The sequence below is a fragment of the Colias eurytheme genome, chromosome 8, assembly GCF_061535395.1.
Source record: "Colias eurytheme isolate Ceu_HAF_F1 chromosome 8, ilColEury1 Martin Lab GWU primary, whole genome shotgun sequence".
NCBI lineage: Eukaryota > Metazoa > Arthropoda > Insecta > Lepidoptera > Pieridae > Colias > Colias eurytheme.
The window spans coordinates 7,537,592-7,557,434 of NC_142987.1; the positions used below are offsets into that span (position 1 = coordinate 7,537,592).

Here is a 19,843-nt window from a genome sequence, read left to right on the forward strand (position 1 = left end):
CGTGTGCCTAATATTTATTATTAGAATAATCATAACGTGATTCTATGGTAATAAGCAAGCTATACCAATAATACAATTACCTAGTGTCTGTTTTTAATATTGAAATTACCGATTTTTACTAAATGCATATATACACTGTACATATGACAAAATTTTTTTTTTTACAATTTTTGTCTGTCTGTTTGATTCAGTTAATCTTAGGAACGGCTGGACCGATGTTGACACGACTTTCACTGACAAGTAGCTGTTGGTATAAGGTAAACTAAGGCTATTTTTAATGGATTGTGACAGGACTTTAACTGACAGATGGCTGTTGGTTTATGGAGTAACTTAGGCTATTTTTAAACCGATATTCTCAAAGGAACCGTTCATGCGCGCGGGTGAAACCGCAGGGTGCAGCTAGTCATCTATGACTGCTAATTTCTCATTGTAGGGACAAACTATAGTAAACTATAGTAAGTTTAAATGTAATGGGTGTCATTTCTAACCCAGTATGCTTTTTTTCAACTTTAAACCCATCACGGTAAATTGACGATTATGTAGACCGTACATGCATAGAATAAAAAAAGTAAGCTACTTCCCTACTGGTTTTAGAGCTTCCATTCATAAGTATTTCGAGTATCAAATCAGAGTTCGCGTTTTGCAGAACAAAATTGAAAAAACCTACTTTCCGGCGCTGAAAATATTTCATGTTCAGAACGCATCTTGTATTTTAATATTCTCACTAGCTATAGGTTTATTTTCACTGTTGTCCCCTATTTGGCACTGTAAATAAGATGGCAGCCGGCCGTGTCTTTCGCCTTTGATTTTGTGGATTTTCCATCTGTGGCCCTGTAGTATTTTCCTAAAATCCAGAGTAAAGAATAGTATCTTTAATCATACAAGTTTTTTTTAAAAAAATACATAAAGATTATTAAAATAAAAATTATATCAAATTATAAATTTTTAAAGAATAGAAAAAATTCGATCGATCTGGTGGGTCACGAGTGGCTGAGTTGGTCAGGCATCTGCCCAGGAATGGCGCGAAAGGATGCGGGTTCGAGTCCCGCGTCGTAATCGAATTTTTTCTATTCTTTATAAATTTATATTTATAAAGTATTTGAATGCCATAAAACCAAAAATATCAATTATATCAAATTTAAAAAAAAATCAAATATGTATGTCATGGTCCGGGAGCCAGCAGCAGATTTTATGACCAAGTTCCTCTCAAGCGGTAATTAGTAAAATGCATCAAAGTATAGTATTATGAAGCCTCGTGAACGTCAGCTGGAGCTCGGTTGGGGGGAAGAGCGGTTGTAGCCTCCCGTATCAGCTGACGGTTTTTCCACCAAGATACAGCCAGCTGACATATATATTTATCCACAGTTACATATAAGCTATCATCAGGTAAATTTTTGTTTGAGAGGAAATAACGGAAAATAAATTTTTCTTTAAATTTAACTTTCATGTTCGAGACACCAGCTGACGTATAATACACCATGTTGTAACCAGCTGACTATTTTTTTTCGTTGAGATATTGGGTTAGCTACAATTTGACAAATTTTTAGCTGAGAGGAAATGAATGAATGAATGTATTTTTTTTCCTATGTGCGTGGGAGGCTACAACCGCTCACCCCCCCAACCGAGCGCCAGCTGACGTTCACGAGGCTTTATAATACTATACTCTCATGCGTCTGACGAATTATCTCTTGAGAGGAAATAGTTAACCAAATTTGCACCTGGCTCCCTAACCATCATATAATACTCACTTAGTATTAAATTTCTTACAACAAATATCACATTCAACAGTCCCCTGTCGCAAATGTATATCTCGTATGTGTCGATTCATGTCATGTTGATATGAAAATGCCTTTTCACAATATGTACACTGAAAAACAAACAAATTAGTTATATTCATGTATTTAAAGTCGAGTTCGCTACGTTTTCGTGTTTTAAAACACAACCAGCTTTCCGCCCACGTAGTTAAAGGAAATTCATATGGAAACGCTTCACCGAGATAAAAAGTACACGACAAAACCTACAGTAACGACAGGGTCTACTAAAAATCGGCGCAGCGGACCTGGCTTAAAAATAAGCACAAATTATAGTACTAAATATTTTATGATTTTCACCAAAAAGACTTAAAATTATGAATGCAGTTTTCAATATGTTAAGACTTTGGTAGATAGCATTTTTAGATACTGGGGATCATGAGGTTATCACTTATCGGTTAATTTGCAAATTGGGCTGTTTTATCCGTGTTGGATCGAAAAAGCATAATTTTTAAATGGGAAATCGAGATTTTGATGTAGGTTGGCTAGTTTCAATAGAGAGTACAATTTTGTTAGAAGGACTATATATAAAAAGTATTTTAGGAACAGATTATAGAAATCAGTCAGAGGTTGGCCTTTATCATGCATTGACATATGTATAAGTACATAAAAAAATGGAGAAAGAAACAATACCTTATATGGTCTTGTTTTGCTATGAACATGGCGCATATGTTTAGATAAATTGCTAGCAGTGGTGGTTGACTTTGGACACAGAGCACATTTAAATGGTTTTTCAGTAAGATGTGTTCTTTTGTGCACTTTTAATAGATCCATTGTTCTTCCTTGATATGGACAAACATCACATTTGAAAGGAAACACATTTTCATGAATACCCCTGAAATAATAAAAGTTGTATTCATTCAATTAATTAATATAGTTTGTATTCTATTACTACAATGGCTATATCCAGCATTTTCTACCATAGACTATGTAGAATTAATGGTTATTTAAGTAGGTTTCAGCATTTTAATTAAAAATATTAACTAATAAAATAGTGACAGAGAACTGACTTAAGAGCGCATATTCAATTTAACGCAAGTCAAAATCTCCGCGATCTATTACGATAGATCGCGGCTTGCGCTATCCTTTTACTATGAACAGCATAGGTCCACAGGAGAGCGCCGAGCAACATGTCCTCTCTCTGGAAAGGCTCGCTGCCGACTGATTTTAATCGGGTCGCGCGCAGTGTTTTATAGTACTTTAAAAAAATTTGTAGAAAAATAATAGAGGTACGTACCTAAGTTGATTTTTTAAATTTAATCTTATAAGTAAGACATTCTTTTATTGAAATATGTATAAATTATATTCAATAATGTCAAATATCTTGGTGAAAATAATCATTTTGTCGACTATAATTTCTAAAAAAATTCACATAGTTTGGATTTTAATTTCGTAAGTTAGGAGTCCAAAATAAAAAAATCTTTCAACTAACTATTTTAATAAGGATCTTTGCAGTTAGTTAAAAATAATTGTGTGTTAGATCTGTCAGCAATTTCAGATATTTTTAGCTTCGAAATTGACACTAAAAGTGAAATCAAGTAATCATCGGCTCAGTTATCTTGATGGTATTCACAAATACTGTATTAATTGAAAAAAACTCTTAACTAACTACATAGACAATAAAATTTCCTAAAATTATTAGTAATTCATATGTTTGTAAGATAAGTGGTTGATGGACAATCTGGTTTGAAAAATCACATATTTGAGCCAAACAGCGCACGGACCGCGTACACGGCCTTAAACAGTATGTATAATACATAAAATGAAATATAACATATTTTAATTATGTATAAGAAAACTAATTTCATTTAAAACATTAATTGAATACACTTACATGTGAATTAAAAGATTTGCATTTGACTTTGCAATTTTACCACATATGTCACATAAAAATGTTTTCTTATTTTCCTCAACTTTGGGAATCTCAGCAGTTTGTTGGCTACACTCATTTAAATGTCCATTGTATGTTGTCTGGAAAGAGATAAAGGAATTAATTTAATTATTTTTTTTTTTTACATATATTTAATAAAATCAAATTTATAGTACTAAAATAGATATAAAAAAAAACTATGAATGTTGTTCATAACATAAAAATATGTATGCAAATAAAAAAGCATTTATTATAATTACCAAATCAACAAAAACTCTGGTACATGTTGAGCAATTCCACAATTCAGAACTTTCTGGTGATGGAATATTTTGTGAATTTTCTTGGTCCATTTCAGAACTGTCATTTTTATCTTCTGCATTAACGAATTCTATAAAAAAAATTATCTTCTGCATTAACAAATTCTATGAAAAATCTTATATATAAAATTCTCGTGTCACAATGTTAGTCTGCATACTCCTCCGAAACGGGTGGACCGATTCTCATGAAATTTTCTGTGCATATCGGGTAAGTCTGAGAATCGGCCAACATCTATTTTTCATATGTACCACGGGCGAAGCCGGGGCGGGCCGCTAGTAATAAATATAAAAATGAATCGCCAAATGTTAGTGTAAAACTCGAGAACAGCTTTTTAGAACATTTTTGTTAAGGCAAAGGAAGAATAAAAAAAACGCAAGGAAAAATGACAGAAGAGAAATTTAAAGAAACTTTAGATAGTAGAGCAGAAAGTAGTTCATTAATGGTCTCAGACATAATTTTACCTTTTTTAATAGAAAATTCAATTAACTTTTTGTCACTTTTCTGACACATTTCTCGAAATAATATACACCCATTTAGAAGATCCAAACAGCTTTGACATATGTGATTTGGAAGATTATCTTCTTTATTTATCTGAGAATAAATAAAAAATATATATTAAAATAGAAAACCCTTGTTTGCTAAACTGACCAACGATGGGCAATGAACAATTTTGAGGATAATAATCAAAGTCAGACAGATTGTGAACTTTGTCATTTCATTCACATTTGACGATTTGTAGACAAATTTGGTATAAACTGAGTAGTTTTACCAAAAATAATGTAAGTATAAGATTATAAATTGTTTGGTATAGTTCACACTTAGATTACAAAATAAAAGACAGATGGAGCGTTGCCGAACTAAACCGAATAATTTATCGTCATTTCCATAAAGCTATGTGTGCTGTCATTTCGCCGCTGCACTGTACGTACACGGTGCTTCTGTGTGGGTGTTATGTTACCAGATATTGAAAATTTTCCCAAAATTTTCCCCGACTATGGAAGAAAGAGGGTTATGTTTTTCGAGTGTATCTATGTACCTATAATATTTCTTTGGCACGCCCTGCAGTATAAACCGCTGAACCGATTTTGATTTATGAGGTGACATTGCAATCATCTGAATTATTATGGTAGTGGTGTTAGTGACGTAGGCTACATAAATAATTAGCTATCAGGTTTTAATTTTAATTTTAAAATAAATTCTTGTTTATATGATAATTTTTTATAAAATTGTAAAAATTCTTTCGTTACATAAATGATAAAGTACCTACCTACTAAAGTTATATATGAACAAAATAATTGTATTCAATTTTTAATTAAATAAATTACCTACATTAAAAAAATGTTTCAATATTACGGGACATTTTATTTTGAGAAAGAAAGAAGGAAGAAACCATTTATTCCAATACACACAAACCCACAACAATAGCATTGTAAATTATGAATAATAGGTGAGTAATAGAAAACATAAATTTATGTATGGTTGCTTGGGCTAAAAAGGAAGCCACTCAGGATACCTGAAGCAAAATACCTTAACACTGATTTTCAGTGACCCTTACGACATCCACATTGTCAGCTGCTTTACTGGATAATAAATAAAAATAAAGTAATAAATAATATTCCTGAATAATAATAATTTTGTCACATCCATCACGGAGTTCAAATGAATTAAATCGCGGGCGAAAACGACACTGACGTTTTTCAGCTATGTAAAAGTAACAAAAAAAGTATTATGCTTATTAAAATTATCTAATAATGATCATGAACCTTTATTGCACTATAGAAATAATCACATTCACGATCGAAAAATCCAACAGCAACTACCCCGAAGATCTTTTAACCGTTTTACCCATAAAAATGGCAAATTCATTTTCAAAATACTGGCAGCATACGTTGAAGTTTTGTATTCCTTCGTATATGTAAAATTATTATTTGTATACAAAATTAAATAAGCCAAATAATCTACAGAGAACCTGTAAAACGATGTTTTATCCTTTTGTTTGTTTTCGGGAACAAATTTTACAGCGTTTTAATATCACAAGACAGCATTTTTTTACTATAATAACAAACCCCTTTTGACGTATTGCATGACACTAGAATCGCTATGGCACTGATGGAGGTTCGTATTCGTTTTTGATTTCGTATTTTCTTTGACAAGGGCGATGAAAGATTGTCATGCTCCATCTGCCTTTTATTTTGTAATCTAAGAGTTCACAATTATTTTTCAACAGTTTATAATCTTACAAGTTTGGTAGTAAACTAAATCACATATTATTTAGAGAATAAATAAAACAGTCTACAGAGATTTTTATACTTACAACAACTCCTGATATTTTTTTTACTTCATCTGGTATGTTTATATGGTTAATATTTTCAAAAATCGGAATGTTCGCTGTCTCTTCGTTACATATACGACACATTTTAGATGTTTTAGTTTTGTGCAGGATGCTAGAAGCAAATAATCAATAAAACATACTTAATACTAGGTACCTAATGTTACTATTGATTCTTAGCTTTCATAAAAATAATACATGGCGTGCAGTAAAAAATGATAACTTACGATTTCATTCTTTTTCTTTTTCTCTGTATTTTCAATGCTTTGGCAAAAAGCATAGATTTAAAAAACAGAAGAGAAGTCATAAGAAATTGATATTTTTAAATATTTTATATAGTTATTGCAATTAATTGAGGAATAAATGTTTGTAAATACATCTAAATACAAACAAAAATATTAAGAATCAAATTTCAAAAGTGTAATGTCAACCACAATGTCAACTATTGTCAGAAATGTCAGTTCATTTTATTTACGCCAATATACGCACCTAGACTAGGCAACGAGCTAGGCAAGGATCTTTTGGCATGTGGCGAACTTTCACAAGTAATGCTCCATTAAACACTTGACCGTAATTTGAAGCTTACTTATTGAGAAGGCTCCTAGCTTTTTCCGCCTATTTTTCCCTCTCTTTCCGTTGTATATATGCTATCTCTCTCGCACACCTCTCCACCAGGTGGCGGGGCGCACGATAATGTCGGGCGCTGGATGTTTTTCATTGGCGTCTAGCTTCCGCCGCGAGAAGGTTGTCTACAAGACTACAACCTTGGTGCTATTAAGTATTAAGTATTGCATAAAGCAAGTGCTAAAAGTGTTAAAAAGTGTATCCCGTCGGATCGGTACAGTGAGTTATTTTTACATCTATTCTAATAATATTTTACTTAAAAATGAGTAAAAATCTTTAAAGTCAACGGTATAATCGTTGGACTTTATTTAAAATGCTGAGGTTTTTAATGAATCCTTCAGCAATAGTTTATTTTTCAATATGCTTAAATACTTAATAGCATGAATAAAGATATTTAAAATTAACGATACAACCGTTACATTTTACTTGAAATAGTAACTTTTCTTTTGAAATATTTCATTATGCAATATGTACTAATTAATATTTGAATTTTTAATACTGTGAGTAAAGCTATTTTAACGGTGTTACCGTTCGGCTTTACTCGAATCGTTAATATTACTTTTGTGATTATTTGATATTACTAGATATATCAAATACCCTCTCTTGTATATAGATATTTTTAATATTTTATTTCATTTTTAATAATGTGTTTTTATTACAAGGGTACAAGTGAATTTTTCGTGGAAAAATTACAATTAATACTTAGTATGGATATGAGCCAACTCAAAGCTTTACAGGCATACAATCCATTGCTACGACTTTATTACATTGTCGTTATCGCTAGGAACGGTTCGGAATTCCTATCATAGTTTATTACTAAAAATTATCGAACGAGATGAGTCAGCTCCAAGAAGTCACGACATGTCAGAACACGTTGTGATATTATTTTATAAATCGTACGGGAGTTACCGCTCAACTGAATAATGATGGAATTCGCTCATGTATAGTAGATACGTACCATGAATGTTCCACACATTCAAAACTATCCGTAGTCTATACGTGTCCTTTTATGAGTATTATTCTGATCCGTTTCTATGTGAAAATAGACATATTACACACGGCTAATTTGATTGAAAATTACGTTTCCTATGTTCAAATGATGCAACTTTTTTGTTAAAACGAGTAAGTACCAAAATTTTACAATTAAATTTGGTTTACTGAACTTGTGCTGAAAGGGTTATCGTATAATAATTATCGAGATATCTTAATATAAATTAGATTTAGATACACTTATTTCAAAGGATTTACAATTCACTTCTAACGTTTTAGAATAATATTATAAACTTGTACACCTTGACAAAAAGTAAAAAATTGCGGGTGAGTGGAGATTATTTTGTGCAATTAAATATAACGTCCTACGACGGTATGGTTGCGTTCGTAAGGAATGTTAACGGATATAAAGCAACTAAATGTTACATCGATTGCATGAACAAAAATAAATATGAATCGAAGTTCATTTTAAAATTTAGTGAATTGATTTGAATTATGAATTTATTAAATGTCGCTAACATTGGAAAATAAGTTAAAGGACCTTGTTAATTGCTATATTATTTAAATGATTATTTACTGCTATTTTTATATTAGCACTAAGGTGTATTCTTGCTCGAAGCAGAATACATAAATGTGGCCACTACTCCTCGCAGGGGTTAGCCAGGTCAAATTCACCCTCGCAGGGTGTCTCTTAAGCATTTTTTGGCAGGCCCTACTTATTTCTAGTTACAAACATCCCTCGCGCAGCTGTCGCTCGCAGGGAAATGGTGCAAATATATATCGGCCCTCGCGGGGCTTTGATTACAATCGTCCCTCACGGAAAAGATGGTGCGAATATATATCAGCCCTCGCGGGGCTTTGATTACAACCGTCCCTCATGGAGAAATGGTGCAAATATATATCAGCCCTCGCGGGGCTTTGATTACAACAGTACCTCACGGAGACATGGTGCAAATATATATCAGCCTTCGCGGGGCTTTGATAACAACCGTCCCCACGGGGAAATGGTGCAAATATATATCAGCCCTCGCGGGGCTTTAATGGCGATTGGTGCAAATATACAAAGGATTGATCATTAAAATGATCATAGATATTTGCTTTTGTCAACGAGGACCCACGAAAGAAGTTTTGGATATGACCGTATCGGTTCTTCACTCTTCTAAGGTAGGTAGAAAAAGGTTTTGAAATCTACTTCACAGTGGGCAGTATAGTAAATGACCTAATAAATACAATAAAGGTTAGATACGTCAAATAATGGGCGCATGAAATTGATACTTCGTATCCTAAAAGTTTACGCTTCAGGAATCAGGAAACCACCATTGGTTTACCAATTGTGGAAATTGGAATTGAACAAATTGTATTTACCAATGCAAAGCCTAATCACAACAAAGGAAGGCGAGTCGGATCAAATATCATCTCGCAGATGATTTGTGGCGGTGGTTTCGAGGATTGTCACCAAGTCTTGTGTCAACGGTATGTTTGGTATCGTAATTAAATGGCACTAGCCGACCAATTTTCATATACAAACATCGGAAGAGATTTTTTAATCGCAAAGCGATTGAATGTAACAAATGACGATTGATTACGTATAGTTGACCTCTCATAGGCCTATTTTAGTTGCCCGGTCTTGTAGGCAATTTATTTGACTCGTTTTTCAACCCATTTGACCTCATTATTGCACCCATGAGATTTTTCTTCGGGGCTCAAACAATAAATCGCTGAGGGATTAGGATAATCGTTTGTTAGACAAGTTTTTTGTCATCCCACCAGGATTATTATATTGTATAATAAAGTTATATACAACTATTAACGTAAAACGTTTAAGTACTCAACGAATGCTGAGAATACTGACTGTTGAGTTACATAGGATAGAGGATAAATAACGGAAAGTCAATCTTTCCAAACAAAAGCCTCTTATTATTAGATATTACTTGGAACCCCTACCCTTAACGAGAAAGCTCTGCCAAATGACTTCTCATTTCTTTGCTTTGAGGGGGGGGGGGGCAATAAATGAAATGTACAGGCTATACGGCTTTTAAAATATAAGTCTGGTAAGCGAACTAAACTTTGCTGGTTTAGTTCTTGCTATATCGCTATCCGTGCCTGCTTCTCGTGTTTACGGGTGAATTAAGTTTATCAATAGTCATAAATGCAATGCTATTCAGAGGATATACTGCATTTAAAACATGACAAAGTCTGGTAAGCGAACTAAACTTTGCTAGTTTAGTTCTTGCTATATCGCTGTCCGTGGCTGCCTCGCGTGTTTACGGATGAATAAAGTAATGTCCTGTCTTCGCATCCACAGCTAACTGTCCTATACTGTCATAATCTTAACACAGATTCATTCGACATAGCTCCCCACGAGCTCAGTTCTTCATTTTTGCACTCGCACAACTGTGGACAACACAAGAGCAATGCCTCCATTGGTAGCAGTTACAATCAAGGGATAACTAACCTTAGGCTAGCCATATTACGGATGTTGGAACAACCGACTATATTCAGGGCAATTTTCTTTGTTCAGTGTAACGTTTAGACTGTCGTAGCATTCCTACGGAACAAAGATGGGATCAGATCTGCATCCTTAATGCAGTTAATCGAAAGGAGATACTTTCAGACGACGATAGTATTCAAAACCCACCATATTCCTTAACATAATAATGCATAGTTAAGCTTATAATCTCTCTTGCCATTATCCTGCAGCAGAATTCCTTGGCGATAATTTATCCTCGTTAGAACGAGCGAGGGTTGTTACGATAATATGAGAAATCCTAGTCAGTTAGAGACCTGAACGACGCGATAGAGTACCGCTATTTCAGTAGTAGTAACACCTAGAAGGGTGAAGGTATTCTGGAAAGCGGAACTGAAGGCCCGGTCAGCAGCATCAGCCACTTAATAGACAGTGTTCAGTGCTGCACCACTATAATCTGCAAAATGACTCTGACGGTATGAAAATGTGGAGTACATTTTCAAAATATCAAATGATATAGTTGGAATAAAAATCCTATTTGCCTCCGTCTATCCAAAAGACATACGGAGTAGCTAGTAGTAGTTGGTTGAATTAGAATAAAGTAACTATAGTTAAAATCCTTTGTTACTGACTGGATAAATTTGGCTCTTTTCCTATCTGACGTTCATATAGCTGTTGACTGCCTAGTGTTGTGCACAAACACTATTATTATAAACTAGCGGTCCGCCCCGGCTTCGCTCGTGGTACTTACGTTTTCTCTACATAAAAACCATCCTCGTACTTCAAGGAATATAATAAAAGAATTATCGAAATCGGTTCAGCCGTTCTCGAGTTATGCGCTTACCAACACATTTTGCGATTCATTTTTATATATAAGAAGATAAGTCACGTTATGTAGTCCCGAGGCTTTCGGTATAGCTATATAAGTTCTGATGTAAATCATAATTATATCTTAAAACCGAATTGATTAAAAGTAACGTACTTGGCTGTAGTAATTGCAGTTTTGGGACACAGATAAGCTCCTTATCATTTTAGTCTCTTAAGTTCAGTATAATATTTGTTTCCAGTACAGAGTTTATGACCTATCAGTTTTAAATAAATAATTCATGCATTGTACTGAAAATACTAGCCATGTTTAGATTATGATTGGTGGCGTTGGCTCTAAACATTAATAGATACCGCACGGTTTGGTTTGATGTTAAAAATCTGTATTATAATTAAAACCGTTTACCTGTTTTGATATTTTATTGCCTTATTCAAGGGGTGACCTTTTAAATTTATTTCTGACCCCAAAAGTAAGGACCAAGTTCTCTTCTTGTCCGCTTGTAGCAGGTTGGGTTAAAACTGTGTGAGTTGAGACAGGTGGTAATTCTATGTTAAGATGATTCAATTGTGCTTCTACAGAGTTCTAATTGAATAAATAAAGGTTTGAGTTTGAGGTATTTTTGCCTCGTCGGGATCAGCTGTTGCTTCATTTTGTAAGTAACATCTAAATGCGTAATTGAAAGTCGTTTCTGGCGCTTTCGCAGATTTACGCTAAAGATAGTGAAAATTGTAGTAACTTTAACTTTTCAAGCCCAAAAGGTTAACTAAGGTACGCTTGAACCAATCTCATAAGTTCTAATACTTTTAATCATTATGATTAACTTTTTGGTTCTTATTTGATTAACTTTTCATCTGGGATTGTTAATATATTATATAATATAAAAATTTGTGTGATTTATTGGTAGGTATACTATCTGCATACCTTACTCTTTCAAATAAAGAAATAAGTAATTACTTATGTTTTCAAATTCACATTGGCGTCCATATATTCTACACCAGGTGGGTAACAAACGGGTCTCAATAAGTAAGCTTCAAATTACGGTCAAGTGTTTAATAGCTGTGTTTTACCTGAAAATAAAACACATATTAAATACTTACCTATATTTGAAGCTTACACTTAACGTCCACCTGTTGTGGATTTCGACTCAATGAAAAACATCCAGCGCCCGACATTATCGTGCGCCCCGCCACCTGGTGGAGAGGTGTGCGAGAGAGATAGCATATATACAACGGAAAGAGAGGGAAAAATAGGCGGAAAAAGCTAGGAGCCTTCTCAATAAGTAAGCTTCAAATATAGGTAAGTATTTAATATGTGTTTTATTTTCAGGTAAAACACAGCTATTGATGATAGATCGTCGAGTGTCTTGTTTTTCCCTGTTTACAATCATTTTACTTATCCTATTTCAACAACTCAAACTACTTACATATAAATTAATAATTCATAATAATATAAAACATAACATTCCTGCTTTCCTGCAAATAGCGAGGCCTTTCACAAACACGCATGTGTAAATGCACCGTTAGGTCAAACCATAGAGTAAAGAAATCTATAGATCGAATTAACAAACCATAGATCAATGTCAGTTGTCAAATCATATATTTATTGTTTACAAATGGTTTACAATTAATTACAAAATTAAATTTAAAATCTTAAAATAAAATACTAGCAACTTAAACTGTAATATGAATAAAGAAAAGTCTAAGCCAAGTACATAATTATTGAATTGAGAATTGCCATAGTGCATTTTTTATTTAAAGTGATAGTTTCCAGATTTTGGACTTAGTGACAGAAATACATCGTTTTACTGACAATATTCCTATTATTTTATAAGATGAATGTATATTTAACTAAACGTATGCTTTCTAAGATGAATAATGTGACATTCCCTGTCCCAAACACGTTTTCCGAAGATAGCTGTTATAATGATCATTGGCAAAAACTTTTCGCCGACAGGTACATTTCATTTATATTTAAACTAGAGGTCCGCCCCGGCTTCGCCCGTGATACATATTTCGCAATAAAAGGTAGCCTATGTCCTTTCTCGGGTATCAAAATATCTCCATACCAAATTTCATGCAAATTGGTGCAGTAGTTTAGGCGTGATAGAGTAACAGACAGACAGAGTTACTTTCGCATTTATAATATTAGTATGGATTTTGCCGAAAGTATGATCTAAACTAAAGTAACAAATGTAATTTTGATTGTTTTAGTAATATTGCACCCCGGCTTTCTAAAGATATGATATGTAGAGTATGTGCAAGAAGTGGATGTACCCCTTTAACTGAGAGAATTATGGATTATGAAATCATGGAAGCTATTTGTAGTGTTACAAATGTTGCAGTCAGTATAAGTACATTATATATTATTTTTTGAGAAAATTAAAGGAATATGTCTAAAAGTTTATTGCTTATATTTCAGATGAGCTCTGATGACTCATTACCGAAATTTATATGTACAGAATGTTTGGAGTCTCTAAAAGCTGCCCTAACGTTCAAGAAGAATTGTGAACTTGCAGATAAAAGATTTAAGAAAATGTTGAATCCTATGGGTAGGAATGTTATTGATTAAGTCTTCACAGTGTGATAAAAATTACAACTGAAAATCCCCTTTATGTAGTTCAAAGTTTGCATAGAGGTTTTATTAGTTTGAAATAGTAGATAGTAGTAGTTTTATTGGTTTAAATATAAAGTAATTTACTGTGTTTCCAGGCGACCCATTATTCCACTCATATCCATATTCAAAACATGATTTCCAATTACTTTTACACCATTTAAAGAAAAAACGACTTAAGCATGAAGAAGAAAAAGAGATTGAACGTAAGAAAAAAGAAAGAATGCAACAAAAGAAGCAGCCTAAAAGTAAAGAGATTAAGTGCTCTTCCTGTGATATGGCATTTACATCCAAGGTAGATTGATAATAATAATTATATACATAGGCTATATTGCATTTTCAAAAAAATTAGAGATCCTTACCAAAAATGCAATAATGTAACCCAAGGTGTAAAAAATTCCTTAATAAAAATTCTGTCATCGTGTGCGCTTCGGACTCTATTGAAGATAGAACAAAAAAATGTTCTACGGTATTATAGAATGGATTAATATCTACAAGAAAGTCCACGATACCATATGTCCATCTTCAGTAGTTATGTTACTACAACAACTTTTTTACGTTTTCAAAGTAAATAGAAGTTTCAACATTAATCAAACCATGTTATCCATACATATCAATCCTTATCCTATTAAATGATGTTTTATTATAGACTGTTTCAATACCAGCAAAATACTTTTAAATTAAAAAAAATTGGATATTCCATTCAAAAGATATAACGAATTTTTAAAAGTGTCAAACCGCAGGGCATTGCTAGTTATTGATAAATTGTCATTATTATTACAATTTGGCATAGTTGTTCTACATGACATAATTATATTTGAAGATGTTATTCAGGTGGTTTATTTATAATTTTAACAGGATAGTTTAACAGCACACAGACAAGACAAGCAGTGTATGTTGCGAGCTTGTGATATTTGTGGCCAGCTGGTATATAGTATAGCAAAGCACATGCGACACATACATAAACAGCCTGTGACACACAAATGTCCTACTTGTGGAAAGGAATTTCCGATTATTGCCAGACTTAAAAATCATATGTAAGTTTAATTGTAATAAAATATTTACGGATGGATTCTTACAAAAAAAAAAAATATATTTTTATTATTAAAAAAAAAAATTTTTTTGTGCTGATGTTTTTAGTTTATGCAAATATTTTATGTAGCATAACTAGTTATATCTGAAATAAGAATATACTCACTATTCTGTTTTGAAAAAATTTTAACTCGTATAGCAATTTAATTTTTAGGGTCGTACACACAAATACATTTAACTTCTTTTGTGACCTATGTCCATACAAATGTAAACATAAATACTACTTGGTGATGCATATGCGTACGCACACTGGTGAGAAGCCCTACAAGTGTCCTGTGTGTCCCGCTACATTTGTTAATCCTTCCAATTTGAACAAGCATAAATTAACACATCAAGAGAAACAATTTAAGGTATGTATTTGGATTGTGGATGTAGAAACAATTCAACATTCATAATTTGTGTTTTTTATTTAATATATGTGAGAGATAGAATATAATTTAAACAAATAAAATTAATGCATTTTCCATTTTTATTAATACATGTATGTAATTTTTTTAAGAAACTTTGTAGATTTTTATTACACTTTTTTGTTTTGGTTATGTTTTTAAAAGTATTATTTTGCAGTGTGTAATGTGTGAAAAAGCATTCAGGACCAACGCTGCGTTGCGCGAACACCACGAAGCTACGCATATGAATATCAAACACACCTGTAATTTCTGTGGAAGAGATTTCTGTTACAAGTGAGTATGCCTTACAAAACTTATATGGAAACATTCTGGACTCGTATATTATATGGGAGTGGTTTAAGCTATAATGTAGCTGTTTTGCTTAGTGTTTTTCTTCTTACATTGTTATTACAAAATTAAAAAAATGTTTTATGTAGATAGCAAAGGAAATCGTATATTTTTCATGTATTGTAAGTCAGCGGTCAACTTACGTGTTATAAATAGACGCACGCAATTATTTACGCGTGTATGTTGCGTACAGAAACATTTGCGTGTGCGAAAGCTTTTTCGAACTACAAAATTTTCGCTTTCGTTCGTTTATAAAATATTTTTACGTATTATTTACCTTTAGCTATAAACTAGTACTCATTTTCCAGATCCGATTTACGCAAGCACGAGATCCGAACGCACAACCGTGTCAAACGCGACTATGTCGGCGGCGAGCCCACGTACAAGCAAGTCGAGAGGATGCAGAAGGTGAGTGGAAGAGATTGCTTCCAAGCAATAAGGCCGCCTATTGTACACTTTCTATGTTTATGTGTTCATTTCGTTTCGATGACTGGTATGATGAGCTTTCCGCGAGCGGTTTCGCCCGCGTAATCAAATAAAAATTCGCATAGTTCCTGTTCCTGTGAGATTTCCGGGATAAAACATCCTTCCTCAGGTCTCAAGCTATCTCGGTACAAAATTTGAAGGAAATCCATGCAGTACTTTTTGAGTTTAGCCCGGACATACATACAGGCAAACTGACAAAAATTCTAAAAACTATATTTTTGCTTCGATATCGATTGAAGATCACGTCCAAAGTATTCTTAAAAAAAAAATATTCAATGTACAGTTTTAACTTTCCTACGATTTTATTATATCTACTAAGGGTAAATCGACACTAATATTATAAATGCGAAAGTAACTTTGTCTGTCTGTCTGTTACTCAATCACGCCTGAACTACTGAACCAATTTGCATGTAATTTGGTATGGAGATATTTTGATACCCAAGAAAGGACATAGGATAGGTTTTATCCCGGAAATCCTACGGGAACGGGTTTTTCTTTGAAAACGTGGGCGAAGCCGGGGCGGACCTCTAGTATACCATAAAGTATCATAAATAAATAAATAATAAAGGTGGAAGACCACGAGGCGATAGAGAAGTGGCGGCAGCAGCAGCAGCACCTGATCCAGCCGCAGGAGACGTTCATCGAGCAGAAGCAAGAGTTCATGCACAACCCGGTGTACTTCACGGATGTCTCCGGTATCATACACCAGTCTGCGATACGTGAGTGTTACATACATTATATTATGTTATAGTCAAATCCCGAAACACAATCTCTTCGCGGAAGTACTGGTTCAACTTAGGTTTGGAAACTGATTTTTTATGTAGTAGTATTATAATTTTTATCGTATTGTGTAGTAGGGTAGGTATGATGTAAAAAAAAAATGGTTGTCTGTAAAGTCGGTTTACTGACGATAGTTGAACGTGACAACGTCCGATTGTGCTTCTTTGTCGCTCGTTTCGCGTTCTCACTTACACTTCAAGCCTTACATGTAACGCCTCAGAGCAAGGTAACGCCGCATGAGTCATGTTTTTTCGTGCGTGCAGCCGGCTCTATCGAATTATAATGCCGGGTCCAGACTGGTGAAACGTAACATGCAATGTAACATGCAATGAAAGAATTCACCGTCCACATTGCTGCAATGTATCATGAAAGGTAACACACTTTGTAACAATTTCTCATAGTTTGGACGTCTTGCGCGCGCGAATTGTGCATTACACGCGCATGCTACGAGCATTACAAGCCGCGCGCGGAGCGATCCGAAATTTGTCGGTTTTTCGACGGTAGTGTGCGCGGAGCAGCCAATGTGGACGGTCGTTTGAAAACGCAACGAACATGGAGGACGAGACTGCGTGGAATGAGCAAAAGATAGCAAGAACGTGGTCTTCGGACTCCATGCTTCGTGTGATCTACCGGTTTGACGCGCACGAAAAAAACGTGTATCGAAGGGCCGTGTTCGCGGCAGAATGGCGGAAACAGACGAACGCGGGATGTTCGTAGTGAATGCGCGTTATGAGCGCGCTATGCGTCCACACCAGCAGCGAACATGCAATGAAAGGCAGAATGTTACAGTGCATGTTACGTTTCACCAGTCTGGACCCGGCATAAGACGTTGTCACGTCAAAAAAGTACGTAGGTAATTAAAACAGAAGTTTAGTTACCTGTTACAATTACCTACGTATTGTAGAACACATTGATTAAAGGATGTAGATCGCTGTTCTATCGAAGACGTAATTCGGCAGTATTACATAATAAATCAACATTTTGTTGTTTCAGCTCAGCAACAAACAGTTCAACTGGCTTTGTAAGTATTTTTTTAAATTATTATTTTTGATATGAAAAACTAAATAAAAATACTTTAATATTTTATAGAAACATTTCTTCAAATCAATTGTAAAAAGAATTTGTAAAACCAGATTTGATTCAAGAACAAAAATATATGAAAAAATTTAAATGGTCTATATAAACATAATTTTTATGCGTAATGTTTCTACTGTTTGGCACTGATTAATAAAATATTTTTTAATTCATTATTTTTAGGCCAGATTTAGTTATGAAGAAGGATGAAGTGAAGATATATGAAGCGCAACAGACCATGGGTTACTTTTGAATCAACGACTTAATCAAGACTTACCTTTTACTACTTAGATATTTAATTCTGTAAAAATATAATTCACAATTTTATAAAAATAGTTTTAAAGGATTTTTGTAGCGGTTATTATTTCTGTATGTCATCACTGCTTGAACGGTGAATGAAAACATCGTGAGGAAACTGGCATGTCGAAGAATCAAAAGTTCGACGACATGTGACATCTGCCAACCCGCACTTGGTCAGACTGGTGGATGATGATGATGAAGTCCAAGGTTCTCGGGATTGTTATTTGTCAATTTTCCCTCTAGAAAAAATTATAGTAAAATGGTGTTGATAATGTTGCCAACATAGACCGGGAGATACTGACACAAAATTTCGAGTCATTTGTAACAGGATGGCGGTTCTACAGGGTTCTTAGTACGCAATGACAAAAAGAAAAACGATGGTGTGAACGCTGGTACCGGCGTCTTAGTCGCTTGGGCGTTAGTCGAACTCGTCGGAAAATAGCGAAAGTCAAACGATTTGTAACAGTATGGCACTTATTTTTCCTGTAAGTTTGAGGATCAACGAATATAAATACAAAATTTCAAAGATCTAGGTGTTGGAAATCTTCACTTATATAAATTAATACTAAATTAATTTTTCAAGTATGACTTGTATACGTAGTATATTATTATTAGTCTGTGAGTATGACAGCACTTTTTCCCCCTACTAGAAGTATGGCAAATATAATAATGGTCACATTTTATCAAATACTCTCCAAAAATCCAAATGCAATACTGGTACAAAAAGTTTGGCGAAATAAAAAATTTTTGCAGATTTTCGGCGGTATGGCGACCATTTGGAATCGTGCGAAAAGTATGGCATGGCGATTTTCGTAAATGGCTGCACGACGATGGTTACCTGTGCAAAAGTTAGCCTGATACAAATGGTTGAATAATTGTTTTATTTAAATCAACACATTCGCGTCGGTATGGCGGGCTGTAAGTCACACCGGAAAAGTATGGCATGACACTACCGCCTACTTGTTTTTTGTGGGCTATCGGTAAATTCTAAAATTTTTGTGTTACAAATCGTTTGACTTTCGCTATTTTTCCGACGAGTTCGACTAACGCCCACGCGACTAAGACGCCGGTACCAGCGTTCACAACATCGTTTTTCTTTTTGTCATTGCGTACTAAGAACCCTGTAGAACCGCCATCCTGTTACAAATGACTCGAAATTTTGTGTCAGTATCTCCCGGTCTAACACTACATTCGATCGTCAAAAACGGCACACCAATGAAACAGAATATAAATCGCGGAAAACATGTTATTAAAATAATTTGTGCAATCATGTTGTCTTATAATTCTGTAATTTTCTTGTTCTGTTTTTTTTATTCAGCTATTAACAATCATTTATAATAGGCATATGTTTAAATGTAATAGGTACTTAATATGGTGAGTTATATGGAACTTGTAAGTTATCAGTTTAATAAGGACTTTTTCTTATTCTATCATTCTTCATTCTTATTTGTCGTCATACGTTACATTTATTTTAAACGCATTTATTTGTTTAAAGCTACGAAGAGTTGTAGATATTTATAAAAAAGCACTTA

The 19,843-nt window shown here is 33.9% G+C and overlaps 2 protein-coding genes across 2 annotated transcripts; one reads left to right on the forward strand and one right to left on the reverse strand.

The window, feature by feature from the left end:
- Window positions 1-464: 464 nt before the first annotated feature.
- LOC149906620 (uncharacterized) lies at window positions 465-6,758 on the reverse strand. The gene is made up of 8 exons (XM_090104778.1): window positions 6,556-6,758; window positions 6,314-6,443; window positions 4,461-4,590; window positions 3,942-4,069; window positions 3,646-3,782; window positions 2,445-2,646; window positions 1,749-1,867; window positions 465-844 (listed from the first exon to the last, which is right to left on the reverse strand). The coding sequence occupies exons 1-8, from the start codon at window positions 6,633-6,635 to the stop codon at window positions 694-696; spliced, it is 1,077 nt and encodes a 358-aa protein (XP_089960904.1). The 5' UTR covers window positions 6,636-6,758; the 3' UTR covers window positions 465-693.
- Window positions 6,759-12,826: 6,068 nt separating this feature from the next.
- Window positions 12,827-18,588, forward strand: LOC149906621 (uncharacterized). Its single transcript, XM_090104304.1, has 11 exons — window positions 12,827-13,188; window positions 13,446-13,575; window positions 13,654-13,783; window positions 13,944-14,140; window positions 14,704-14,882; window positions 15,092-15,287; window positions 15,502-15,617; window positions 15,980-16,079; window positions 16,726-16,876; window positions 17,931-17,958; window positions 18,195-18,588. Exons 1-11 carry the CDS (start codon window positions 13,067-13,069, stop codon window positions 18,262-18,264), a joined length of 1,419 nt encoding a protein of 472 aa, XP_089960430.1. The 5' UTR covers window positions 12,827-13,066; the 3' UTR covers window positions 18,265-18,588.
- The last annotated feature ends 1,255 nt before the right edge of the window (window positions 18,589-19,843 follow it).

Bases quoted from the DNA above. Each gene is read 5' to 3' on its own strand.
- LOC149906620 (XM_090104778.1), bottom strand. From the start codon at position 6,635: ATGACTTCTCTTCTGTTTTTTAAATCTATGCTTTTTGCCAAAGCATTG. The intron at 2,647-3,645 runs GTAAGTGTATTC...TTATTATTTCAG, and splicing joins GCAAATCTTTTAATTCACAT to GGGTATTCATGAAAATGTGT. The intron at 845-1,748 runs GTGAGTATTATA...TCTGGATTTTAG, and splicing joins TGTAAGAAATTTAATACTAA to GAAAATACTACAGGGCCACA.
- LOC149906621 (XM_090104304.1), top strand. From the start codon at position 13,067: ATGAATGTATATTTAACTAAACGTATGCTTTCTAAGATGAATAATGTG. The intron at 15,618-15,979 runs GTGAGTATGCCT...CTCATTTTCCAG, and splicing joins GGAAGAGATTTCTGTTACAA to ATCCGATTTACGCAAGCACG. The intron at 17,959-18,194 runs GTAAGTATTTTT...CATTATTTTTAG, and splicing joins CAAACAGTTCAACTGGCTTT to GCCAGATTTAGTTATGAAGA.